Raw genomic sequence first — 12678 nt, 5'->3', positions numbered from 1 at the left:
GGACCACTGAAAGCTAAAATCCAATCATACACAATTAACCTTACCATATCCACATGTGTTATTAAGAAACTCACTTACAAAATAAATCTGTCCACACAAAATTGAAGAGGAAAAAAAAAAAAAAAAAACGTAAAATCTCTCTTAATGGTTAGTGTGGCTCGATTGAAAGAGTCTATCAACCAAGATCTTGGAGTAATTTCCAGTGACAAAATACCACTGCACATATGAACCAAATCAATACAGGGAGGCTGAGATGCTCTGTGTTCGATACTGAAATTAAGTGTCTGTTTATGTCAAAGCCTTTGAGATGAGTCTTTGAGACGATAATACGCCAGAAAATGAAATGAAATCTTTGGTGAATATGCTACGTCTATAACCTATTGACAAATGAATGGGAGGGACAAACAAACAAAAGTGGATCCTCCATATTTGACTTAATTAAAAAAGCCCTGAAATCTTGTGACAGAAGAGGAAGCTTTTTCGTGAGGCTGTTTTTGATGTGTGTAAATTTCAATGATAAAATACTTTCTTTCCCAGTCTAATATGCAGACATTTTACATAGTAGTTTAACCAGTGACGTGAGTTTGGGGCGAAACTTTGTCTGACTAATGGCAGAGGGAGTGTTTGGGAAACATGTTTGTCATGTAAGTCCATCTAGTTCCACAGAAATTATGCAATTTAGATTTAAAAATGCAAAAACATGAACAATTAGCGCTTAGCATTTAGCATGTCTAAAACAAAAATAAAAGAAAGAAATTATTAATTCTGGCCTGAATAGTCTCATGATTTTTTCTCATCTCATTCTACTTTCATTCTCATTCAAAAACAATAAATTTCAACATTTGGAATTAAAGAACATTGTTTAAACATTCATCTGAATGGACCTATCTAACCCACCTGTGTATGTGACGGAGGTAGGCCTCTCCTCCCGTAGATCCCCACCAAGGCATCTTTACTGAGGGACACATTGAATTTGAGGTACATGGGGTGGTCGATAAAGACCTGCGACCTCCAGAAGATTCCAGGCGGGATCAGCTGGGCAACTTTGCGGCCCACGTCTATCTCGCCCATGTCTATGAAGCTGTCCTCTGGGAAAAAGCCATCTAGTTTACCTGTGGAAAATGAGATCTATCAGTCAGCTCGACGCCTCATAAATCTACCATATGGTGTGAGCAGAGGGTCAGTGTACTGGGTGAATGACCCTCTTGCTGATTTTCCATCACATCAGGAAAAAACAGCCACACTGACCACTGAACATAAAGAGCTTTCCTAAACTGAAACTTTACAGGTACAAAAACCCAACATTGTGTGTGGGAGATGTATATAATATGTTTCTTTCTTTTACATTACTTTTTATATGGTTCAATTCTTGTTCGTCCTCGAACCTTCATTAAACACAGAAAGTATATTCATGGTTACAGATCGTTTTGTGTTTCCGAGATTGTTTTGATTTGGAAGTTGATTCAGCCTCGTTTCATATAAAATCAGTTGTTTATATATTTGTTTTATTTTTTGTACTATCAATTATTTACTCATCAGAATGTTTCCGAGGCAGTGCCTCCCTTGCGTCCTTGGAGAAAACGCCCCTGCACCTAATGCTGATGTACCCTCCTCATTGGACCCTGAGGAAATGGCAACATCTGCTCGCTCAGGTGGATTGGCCAATTTCCGCAGTGATGGCGACAAAAGCAGACATCCTTGCAAAGGGAGCCCAGAGGACTCTCAGGCAGCTTTCGCGTCGGGCTACATGCGCTACAGCAGATGGCAGTCTCCTCAAAAGTCAATCATTTGCAGCGTGCTATATCTGGAGAGACAGGACATGCTTTCCCGCCTTCCAATTTACCGCCTCCGCATAACGCATTACCACATCAGTCGCAGTTACACATGTGAAAATTCAGTTATGTCATATATTTTGTCATTGGCCGAACTTTATGAAATCGGTCAAAAACATGACTGGACAAAAAAAACCTAAAAAGCAAAAAATATATATTTTCCATTTTAAAAAAAAAATGAAGCTTGAATATGATTTATTTATTTATTTATTTTTTATTTTAAGTATTAGGACCAAATATTATTACCATAATAAATAAATAAATAAATAAATAAATAGTATGCCAATTACTATAATACAAAATGTAAGGCAATGCAGTAAATATTACATTTTATATATATTACATAGTATTTATTGCATTGCTTTTAATTTATGATGATTTAATGTAAAGTTAATTTAAATAATAATAAATATTGCATTACAGCAAAGGCATGAGAATCATTGAGAATGATGAATGATTGGATTTTTAGAAAGTGCAACATCTGAACAAATCAAGTTAAAGAGAAATTGGGGAGGAAATACTGAATAATTTTTTTCAATTTTTGCTAAGTAAATTCTGATTTCCATAACGTATGGCAAAACAGAAACGTCCAGTTGAGTTGGCAAACGCATGGATTTAAACAAGGTCTTACTGACACTTTCCAGATAACATGCTTATGGGTAATTGAACTGATTACTAGAAGGTGCAAGATGGTCAGAAAACCTCTCCGGTACAGTGTTTATTTAAGTTAATGCCAGGGATGTACAGCACAGTGACACCGGATTGATTTGCTGTGTTCCTGATGACAATGTTACTCTGACAGTCAGAATTAAAAAGCCCAGCCTATCGATTTCCCCTCAGCTGCAGATGTCACTCAAGCGGAGGCACCGTCGCAGCCTCCGTGTTTGTGGTTTTGCTCGCCAGCTGCTAAATGAAAAAAGACGTCTCGGCGACTCATCTATATGGTAATGGTCTGATCTCCCACCTTTTGTCCGAGGCCTGTTGCAAATCAAATGGCTAAATATGGGTTGTGCTCATGGAAAAAGTGAACTTTTCCTACTGTACGAACTTCCGTCTCCATGGCCGTGGGGGTTAGTGTCTGCTTTCTTCCGCTGCCAGGAAAACTCTTGTCCAGTCTTGGAGATGAAAGGAATGCATGGCTTTCTGGATGGGGCAAGTTCTAATCTGCCTTGAGCCCCTGGATACTCAATCCCTAAAGCTGTGCCATTCGTTCTTCCAGGAACAAATAATACCCTTCCCATTTTCCCTGCAACTTTCACTGGATTGTAATGCAGATCTCATGGCAAGCAATTGAGACTGGTCACAGCATGGAGCTGGCTGACAAATAATCCTGGATCTTGAAGTCTTTGAAAATCAAAAATAAGACGTTATAATACTGGCCAGCGCTGAGCGAAATTAGCGGGAGATGAGTTCATGCGAATCTGGCAGGAAATTAGCTTGAAATGTTGGAATGTGTTGTTGGATATGAGATGACTGAAGGGCATGAGTTCAAACGCTTGGCCAAAAAAAATAGGTTTAAGGTTAATCAAGACCGGAAGAACTTCTTTTTTCCCAACCAAACTTGTCAAGCTGCTGCCTTTTCACATCAAGGCTGCTATTTATCTGCACCCTAATAAGGATCACTCTTTGAAAAATCTCAAAAAAACAAACAAACAAAAAAAAAAAAACATGAAATGACATTCAAAATCCATTTATCTAAGCGAAACAGAATAGTCAACATGAAAATGTAGAGCAGAACTTGATTTTATCCATTGGGAACTGATTGGACCATGTAAACTGGACATTCCATACTATAATAAAGCCAAATCTGAGTGTGAATAACATACACAATACCACCGGGAACAAGGAATTGAACGCAATTGAACATTTGAGTTGACTTCAAAACATCAGGCTTGGACATACCATCATCTTTGCTTCCTCGATCCGGAAACTCTAGACCTGTGTTGCCCAAAGGCGGCAAGCCCAGATCTGTGGGCAGATGTAGGCCACTCGTATTGTCCTCTGTCAGCTGATATATCTGCCTCTGCATTGGCTGCAAATGCCAGTTGAGTCCGAAGAGGTGCATGGCTGCAGAAAAAGAGCAGAGGCAGATGGTAAATTTAGGTGTGTTGGAGTAGTGATTACTGAGCATGTGCCTTGGTGTACATTATTGTAATTAACTTAGATTCACTAAGGAATACTATAGACACTGCATCAGAAAATTAACATCCTGAAGGCTGTGGGGTAATTAAACCAAGGCTGTATGAAAACATGTTTTGATTTGATTAATCTTTGGCAGTTTAAGAGCATCAAGAGAACCACAACCCATGGCAGCTTAATATGGAAATACGACGCCATGGCTGTTGGATTTTCCAATGGAAATTGGAAATGTGATGGCAAAGCTGAACTTTACTCCAGTCTAAAGTTTTACAAGATCTATGATCATTATAATATCATGATTTGGTGCTCAATAAATATTTCTTATTATTATCATCATCAATGGTGAAAACTGTTTTTTTGTTGCTTAATATGTTTGTGTAAACAGTCATACACTACCATTAAAAAGTTTTGGAAAAGTTATTTTTATAAAAAATTAATACTTTTATTCACACTGACAATAATAAGAACCATTATTAATGATTAGTATAACAACTAATAATAATTAAGCTCTAAATCGGCATACTGTATTACAATGCTTTCTGTGACTATAGACTAAAGAAAATGTAGCTTTGCCACCACAGGAATAAACTACATTTTATATTCAAACAGAAAAAAAAAAGTTATTTTAAATTGCAAAAATATTTCACAATATTACATAAGATCATACAAGACTTTAGATTATGGAACACAAAAACAAAAAATTCACTATTAACTAAGAATTTTCCCTCAATAAACCTCAATAGTAGTTATGTTAGGTATTGGGTGGGGTTAAGGGATCTAGAAAATGGTTGTGCATAAATTTTTATATTGAACAGTATTCCCTAAATGTGTACAATTTTAATTATTCCAAACTTTTGACCAGTAGAGTATGCACATTTCTTTAAGTCACTGTGAAAACAACAAAGGTCCCCCCCCACCCTTGGAGAAAAAATGTTGTACAACCCACAGAGAAAAGCTGGAGCCCACAGGGCAACTTTTCTTTTCATCCCCATTAGCTTACTAACACCCCCCGTGGCTAAAGAGACAAGGAAATTATCAAGTCAGCAAGAACACAACAAGAGGTACGGATGAATGCATGAGCAGCACCAAAAGACACAGCGATATTTCACAAGGTCAACAAAAGAAGCAACCATTGAGATGAACTCTGGTGGCGCAGTGAACAGGGAAGGAGGGGCCAGGCATGATGGATCACCAGGACGAGAATGGTCAGGACCAGCTTAGCCAGGCAAAACCTTGCCCTGGAAGTCTTCAGTCAGCAGATAAAATGCCAACAAAAGGCCTTGGAGCGCTTTCTTGCACAGAATGGAAGTTCTAAGCACAGGATGTAAATAACCAAAAATGTAATTAAGATTGTGATGCTAGAATATAGGCTGCATATCAATTCAAAAAAAGTATGTACTTTACCAGTAATTGGAAAGTACACACTTTTGAGTATGCAGTAAGACAGTACTGCATTATTGGGATTCACTAACATATCATAAAATACATTTTGCACTGCTTGTGTTTACGTGTTAAACGTTAGCATGTAGCAACATTCATTATTACTTAATACTGTGATTCGCTTGTGCTATCAAAAGATTCAGAGCAGCCTCATATAGCAACATTTGCTCTACTATTGGCTGGACTAATTTGTTAAAAGTTAAAGTTAAAAAGAAAGAGAAGAAAATCAAAAATAGTACAGCATCCAGGCACTTCTGGCATACTAATATCAAAACACCACGATTAGAGATGAGATATTCTTACTATATTACTGATAGTATGCATATTGGGATGCAGCCACAGTATGTAAGACAACGGCTGTCGACACAAACTATGGTGGACTATGGCGATGTCGGAGTAGATAAAACAAATGATCTCGAGCCTTGTCTCTTTCCCATGCTCCATTTCTCTCCCTACGTGAGTTGCCGTTTCTCCTTCGTAAGTACAGAGCTGGTTTCAAATTGCACAAGTGGCTTTCTCTGCCACACTCTCTTGACAACCTGTAGTGACAATTCAGGGCTAAAATTACTTTTCCGCTCCACTCAATATCTCAGAGAGGTGACAATGTATTTGTTTTGTGTAGCGGCAAATATCTTGTCTCAATCAGGGTGAGAAAAGGTCTAAATGAATGATTTATTCTTCTGTCAAAACATTTGTGAAAGAAACATATAGCTGGAATAATTACCAGACCCTCACTCAATCTTGATTTTTGTGTGACAGAACACTAAAATTGTTCAGCTGATTTGTAGAATCAACCAAACTTGGTGTTTACAACACAAAGACAACGCTCATAACCTACACAAATTGTTAAGTAACAATGACTATCATGCTCCTTGTAGGTATATAAAGTGCTGATTTAAGCACCTTAAAAATCCAAGTCCAACCAGATGAATCAAGAAATGTCTGGCTCTGGACTCCAGACTGGCACAAAACAATTCATGTATTCATTATATATCATCTTAAAAATCATAAACCGTTTCATGCAATTTCATGGTGTTGGGTGTTGTTGTGGCTGTTGAAAGATACATACAGTATGAACGTAATTAGAAATCGGAAAAAGTAGAAGTAGTGGAGGTACAGTAAAACTACAATTTATTCAGACACCTTCAACATTTCTCACATTATCACAGTTTTTCGCTATAGTTTAGAAAATGGTAATTACGACAAGAGCTCAGAGTTAAACTGTGTCAGAACAAATTCATCTTGGTAATGTCAGATAACTTTGATAGAAATGTATGTAAAGAATTAGGTTGACTAGCTGTCAGCTATTAAATTTAAGTACACAATTAGATAATACCAATTTAGGTCAAACCAATTACCAAGCAATGCTTAATTTTGTTCAGTCAATGGTGTAAAAAGGTCACATTAGCAATTAAAGAAAAAACACTTAACAAAACATGGTCAGGTCAAAGTGTCTGAATAATTTTTGGTCCCAAATTTGTATCAGTTTTACTGGTAGTCCACTGTATGAAGAATTTTTGGGTATAATACTGTATGTCACAGTTTACTTTATTTTGCTTTCCTCACGTACATAAATGAACTATAGTGTCCTGCACCCATTAGTAAAAAAATAAATATCAAAAAATATATCTGGTGTCTGAATCATTTTTGGTTTGACTGTACTTTGTTCATTAGGGGTTCATCTTTAATAATTAGACTAAAAGAGCAATGCCTCACTGAGTAACGGCTGATTGGTTGGAGTGGTGTTTATGGAGGGAAAGATGTGCCTGAATTCATTTTCAAAGAAAAACAAAGAGCTTTGTCTAATTGCTTCATTGGGCCTTTGGTTGGATATCCTTTGTCCTGCTTTACATGTTGTAAAATCAATGATCCTTAAGATTCTGCAAAGATGTGCTTGCCCTAGCTTAACCAGAAGCATCAAATTGGCAGTTTTAAAAGCCCAGCGCACAGCTCACAGACTGCGGATCAAACTAGTCGTGACAAATGGAGAGTTCTGCTTCGCATCCCTTTGCATGTTTGGCCATTAATTAAAGCCGTATTATGTGGTAACCACCCCACATTTACTAAATGGTAAAAATGTGGCCTGAAAAACGATGAAGCCTTTGACAGGCATTGCCACGACAGATGAGAGTGGCCATCCTCCAGCTTACTCAATCAATAGCCATTTGGAAAATTGCAGGCCGCGCATTTTGTTGATTGCATTCCGACAGATTCAGGCATTCCTGAAGAAAGGTCTTACTTTTGCAAGAGAGCATTTGTGGAGGCGATAAAAAGTCGTGGCTGTCTTGAGAGACAATATAAATGCAAACGATCGGGTGCCTCCGCCCCCATCAGTACCGCTGGAATTGACTATGTCAAAGGCGGACAGACACGCTCCGAGACAGATGGCTTGGTTTGTCATCACCCAAGATCGAGTAAGGCATTCCTTTAGCTTGCTCTCTTTTTCTGCTGCACGTTGGTTGATTTGTGGCTCTGTGGGAGGAAGCGGAGAGTACAGACTGTGCGCATGGGCAGTGGGGGTGGACAATCGAATCAAAGGCATCATGGGTCTAGGTGTCGTTCCAATGTCCAAGTAATTGCTCCTTCAAGGGGCCCATCTTCCATCTGGACCCCTTTGCAACTTCTCCTGTCTAGCTCTGATGTAAAATACCTCACACACTTCCCAGCTACCCCCCACTACCAAACCTCATTATGATTTATGTCCGAGCTGTCCCGGTATCTATGATTTCCAGAGTGCGTTGGGAAGAGTCCAGCTTATGAAATATGTTTCTCTGGCTAGCCCAAACTCTTCCATCATCTAAACTCACTCTCTTTCTCTCTCTCAGCTGTCAGCCAGACTCCCTGAGCAAGGAGCAAAGCACAGACAGGTGGAAGTGGACTAAGCTGGGTGTTTTTTAATGAGGGTCCCGCTGGAACAGCAAGTGGAAAGACCCCACGACCTGTTGAGAGTAAAACGGCAGCCATGCTGAAATGCAAGTCTGGACGCACACAACGTCCCTGCAATCTCTACTTTGGCAGGCCACTTTGGCAGATCTGTGCAAGCCAATTAGAAAGCAGAAAGCTTGAACAAACTACTGCTTCAGTCTTAGAGGAACACAAGCTCATTACTGCTCCACTTCTGTGTTTCAAACCTTTGCAACACCTCCTGAGAAACAGACAACAACAAAAGACACCATCTATCCCGCATTTACCTCCAACAACAACCAGCTTTATCCCAGGACAAAAAAAAAAAAAAAAAAAGAGGACAATGCTGGGATCTGGGGACAGAGTAGTCACGGGTTGAGAAATGCCATTTCTTGCTCATCCGTCATAGAATGGACAGGGCACATTAGCAAGCATATGGTTAATTAATTCCCCTTAGACACTTGAATAGATGAGCGTTGAACACGGCAGCTCTCAGTCCTCTCATTAGTAGTCTAATTACTCTGACACCCCTCCTGCAAGGATCCTGATGCGCAAGATCTTTGGCACTTTTTGGGCAGCCATCTCATTTTCGACTATGGAATCTTTACCAAGAAACTGAAGACAGAAAGGCCGATGTGAAGATGCCAGTCACCACTTTAGCAAATTGAAGCGAGACAAACAAGATGACAGGTTTGGGGCAGTGCCCTTGTTTTACACATGGTATAAACAAGTAGGTATTTGGAGGGTTTACATTTATTATAACGAAAGGTTGTTGATGGACACTACTTCATTTATTGAAGAGTTTGTTCTTGACTGAAGAAAATGTGTCTTTTTATAGCTTATCTTTAAAGTTACTCACTTGCTTACTTTCTTTGAGCACACATGGATTTTAAGCTCTTAAAAAAAACACAAGTAGGTGTCAAATCAATCTGCAGACAAACCAGTGAGACCTTGGAGAGCACTCTTGAGTGTTAAGTTTCCCCAGTCATGAGTGCCTCATCTTTTCACCAAAACTCCCAGTGGAGCTTCCTTTTTTCTATGTGCCTTCCTCGGGTCTCACTTCAAGTTCAGACTGTTGACTATAAATGAGAGGCAGTGAAATGCACATCATCAGCAAGTTAGTAGATCAAAAAGTCTTAAGCCATTTTTCACTTTCACACTGAAGCTTAGAGGAATCTGTCAGGAGTGAATAATATCTCTACACTGGTAAGAGTGCGTATAAAGTCTGGCCACAGAGAATGCACTTTTCCAGAATGTCTTGATAAAACAGCTTCGTCCGGGAACTTGCCGGCATGTCTGTCCACCATGATTCAACGCTAACTGCAAAGAAAGTTCCCATGTGGGGCGACCTGTCATGCTCAAGGGTACCATGGTGACCGAGCAGGACTATGACCTAACTTCCCAGTTGCAAAGTCTTCCACATTTAGGTTAAAGCAAGTCTCCTCATTATAATTTAGGCTACAACAAGCTGGAACTTTGCTGTGACACAAACCCACAACCTTGTCCTATAAGTCCTATAAACACTACCAGTCCTTTCAACCCCAGAACATCAATCCCTTGACAATCCAACACTGTGGACTGACAAAAATCCATTTGGCTGAAGGTAAAACTGAAAATGCATTAGGCTGATTGTAATAATGAAGAAACAAAGAGACAGAAAACAAAAGACTGGCGCTTCAAAGTCAATCGACAGTTAGAGTGAGTGTCTTGTGGCTATGACTGAAGTCGCATGTTGGGCGGTACAATGAGGGCCCAGCACGCTTAGAAATGAACACAGAGGGAAGCTGATGACCTTCAGATGCCGAGGACATAATGACCTTCTTAATGAGCATGCCACCACTGAGAAAATGGCACACCACTCCCAATTCTGCGATCTCACTCCTTTCAAGGAAGCGGTTCTTGCAAACTCCACAGAAAAAGAATAGGGGGAAAATGGCAAAACTATGCAGCAAGTCAAAAACATCTGTCAGGAGGTTTAATTGGGTTCATTAGACAACACAGCTAGAGTTTCCAATTACAGGCCTACATAATTAATTGCACTTGAAATTAAATATATTTTCTCATCAGCTTTTAATTAAACGTGACCCCTTGTTGTTGATTGAATCCCAGATTCTCAGGGTGAGCTACAGTTTCATGCGTGTTTACCTGAGGTGCTCAGGGAGATGAGCTTGATTTTGAAAGAGGGTTAGGATGGGGTGGGGTGTCTGTAATTACATGAAATGATTAAGATACATCGGCTTGGTGGGCTTCGCAGGGCTTCGCAGGGCTTTGCAGGGCCCCTAACAAGGTCAAAGCTTAACTAGCCCTCTAGCTAACTCAGATAATAACTTCATTCAGCACAGTGCTTAGGCATTTAACGTAGACAACAGTATCTAGTTTTGTTCCAAAATTTTGTGAGCTGCTGCCTAGTAAGCAGACACCACTTAAGTCTTTTCGAGACAGAAAATGAATGCTCTACATAGGCAGCAATTCTGCACGGAACACAAATAGGGCATCTTGCAGAAAGCACACAGGAGGCATGACTCACAGTTGATTGCTGCAATAAGTTAATGAGGAAAGAATACATTGCATAATGTACATAATTATTACGGGAAAAAAAAAAATCTTGCAATCCCTTCTACCTCATAATTGAGCATAATGATTCACCTTTGAAGACAACACAAAGACAGGTTAAAGCGTCTACGATGCCTTAAACCTCTAGGTAGGCAGCCCACTAGTTTTTTGAACACACAGATCTAAAAAAAAAACATAGCAAGCCGCCGCATTATATACTACCTACATTCTGCCTTCTAAGGCAGCATCCTAACAATTACTAAAAGTGATTTAAAACATTTTACATAGGCAGCTATTAAAGGGATAGTTCACCTTCAGTTGTTGGTCACCATTGACTTCCATAGTTTGGAAAAAAAACAACACCACTATGTTGAAGGTGAACTATCCTTTTAAAGTAAGTCACATGCACCAAACAGATAGTGCACCTCATACAAAGCGCACAAGAGTACCTTAAAATACAGTTTTAAACAAAGCTGAGCAATTTTCAGCCAGCATACATTTAATTTAGGTTCCAAATCACTGTACAGAATCACAGAGTATAGCAATTATGTTTGTTTTTGTTTTGGGGTTTTTTTACATCAAAAATAGATGTATGGATGGATGGTTAGAGTTCATTTCAGTTCTACACTGTATTTTTTTTTCTCAGTGCCTAAGCTGTGAAAAGCTGTTTATCTCTAATAATGAAGACACATCTGTGCGATCTCCATTTGCATGCACCTTGTGCAAATGACTTTGCACTCAATTTTTTCCTCATATTTTCAACTTCAAAAAATATTATTTCATTCTGTGGGCTGTATGTGAGAGTACACATAACAATTTACATTCTAAGCAGACACACATTATGCAAACCCATTTCATGCTGTCCTATAAAATATATTGGGTTATACAAAACATTATTGTTATTATTGATTTACTCTTCAAGGTATGGCCACACTTTAGTTGGAACTGCTAGACTAGCTCTTATCTTCTCACATGTACATTGGATTTTCCACTTCTTTCATGGGATTATATGAAACGCATAACAAAATTACTAGCAGACACCTAGTAACATTCAGCACCACAGTAGTCAGTGTTCATTCTAATATGGCACAGAACTAATACAGCTGTAATAAATCACGGACAGTTAATAATTCTATGTAGTTACTGTTTAACTACAGAAATATTAACCACACAGAAAAAAAAAAAAATCTAACCACAACCAGCATGAACTGTTGCTATGGTTCAATCATATCTCACTTTATCTGTTGTCCATTATTGATTTGGTTCACTGACCAAGCTGAATACAGTTGTGGGACACTGAAATTTCCTGACAATGTGAGAAATCAATAATGTTAACTGTAATCTGCAGGAGCTGAGCTTTCAAATGATTGAAAAGTGAATCACATATAGCATCTTTATGTGTCGCTACTCTGGCACAATGTGGAAACAGATCAAATTTAACACAAAAGTCATATCATTCTCTTTCAGTGAGGCAGCTTACTGATAATCATCAGCAGCTTGGATTCAGAGCAGAGGTGTTTAAATTACAAAACATTACTTCAGCTTTTACAATGATCTTTAGTGTTACAATAAGAGTAGAATGTATAGCATGAACAAATAACTCTATTAAACCAATCGAAGGTGGTTTGTTGACCATCAAGTTGGTTTACACTTGTCAGGCTTGTCTGGTTTTAGAAGAGTTTTGGTCTCCTTCAGATCAGTTAAACAATCATAAATCAACTAAGAGCTGCAAACCACCTTCAAGTTTTTCTTTTTAAGAACCAAAAAATAAACACATGTGTCATTTCTGATATCTGTCACACCTCTGATG

The 12678-nt window shown here is 38.8% G+C and overlaps 1 protein-coding gene across 1 annotated transcript in view; it reads right to left on the bottom strand.

Moving 5' to 3' along the window:
- Window positions 1-12678, bottom strand: part of tenm4 (teneurin transmembrane protein 4) — a 231648-nt gene that overhangs the window by 104360 nt on the left and 114610 nt on the right. Inside the window, 2 exon segments of the mRNA XM_058744934.1 lie at window positions 898-1112; window positions 3735-3899. Of these exon segments, the coding sequence (XP_058600917.1) occupies window positions 898-1112; window positions 3735-3899 (380 nt within the window).

The sequence above is a fragment of the Onychostoma macrolepis genome, chromosome 15 (assembly GCF_012432095.1).
Source record: "Onychostoma macrolepis isolate SWU-2019 chromosome 15, ASM1243209v1, whole genome shotgun sequence".
NCBI classification, from domain to species: Eukaryota; Metazoa; Chordata; class Actinopteri; order Cypriniformes; family Cyprinidae; genus Onychostoma; species Onychostoma macrolepis.
This window is presented reverse-complemented; position numbering and strand designations above follow the sequence as displayed.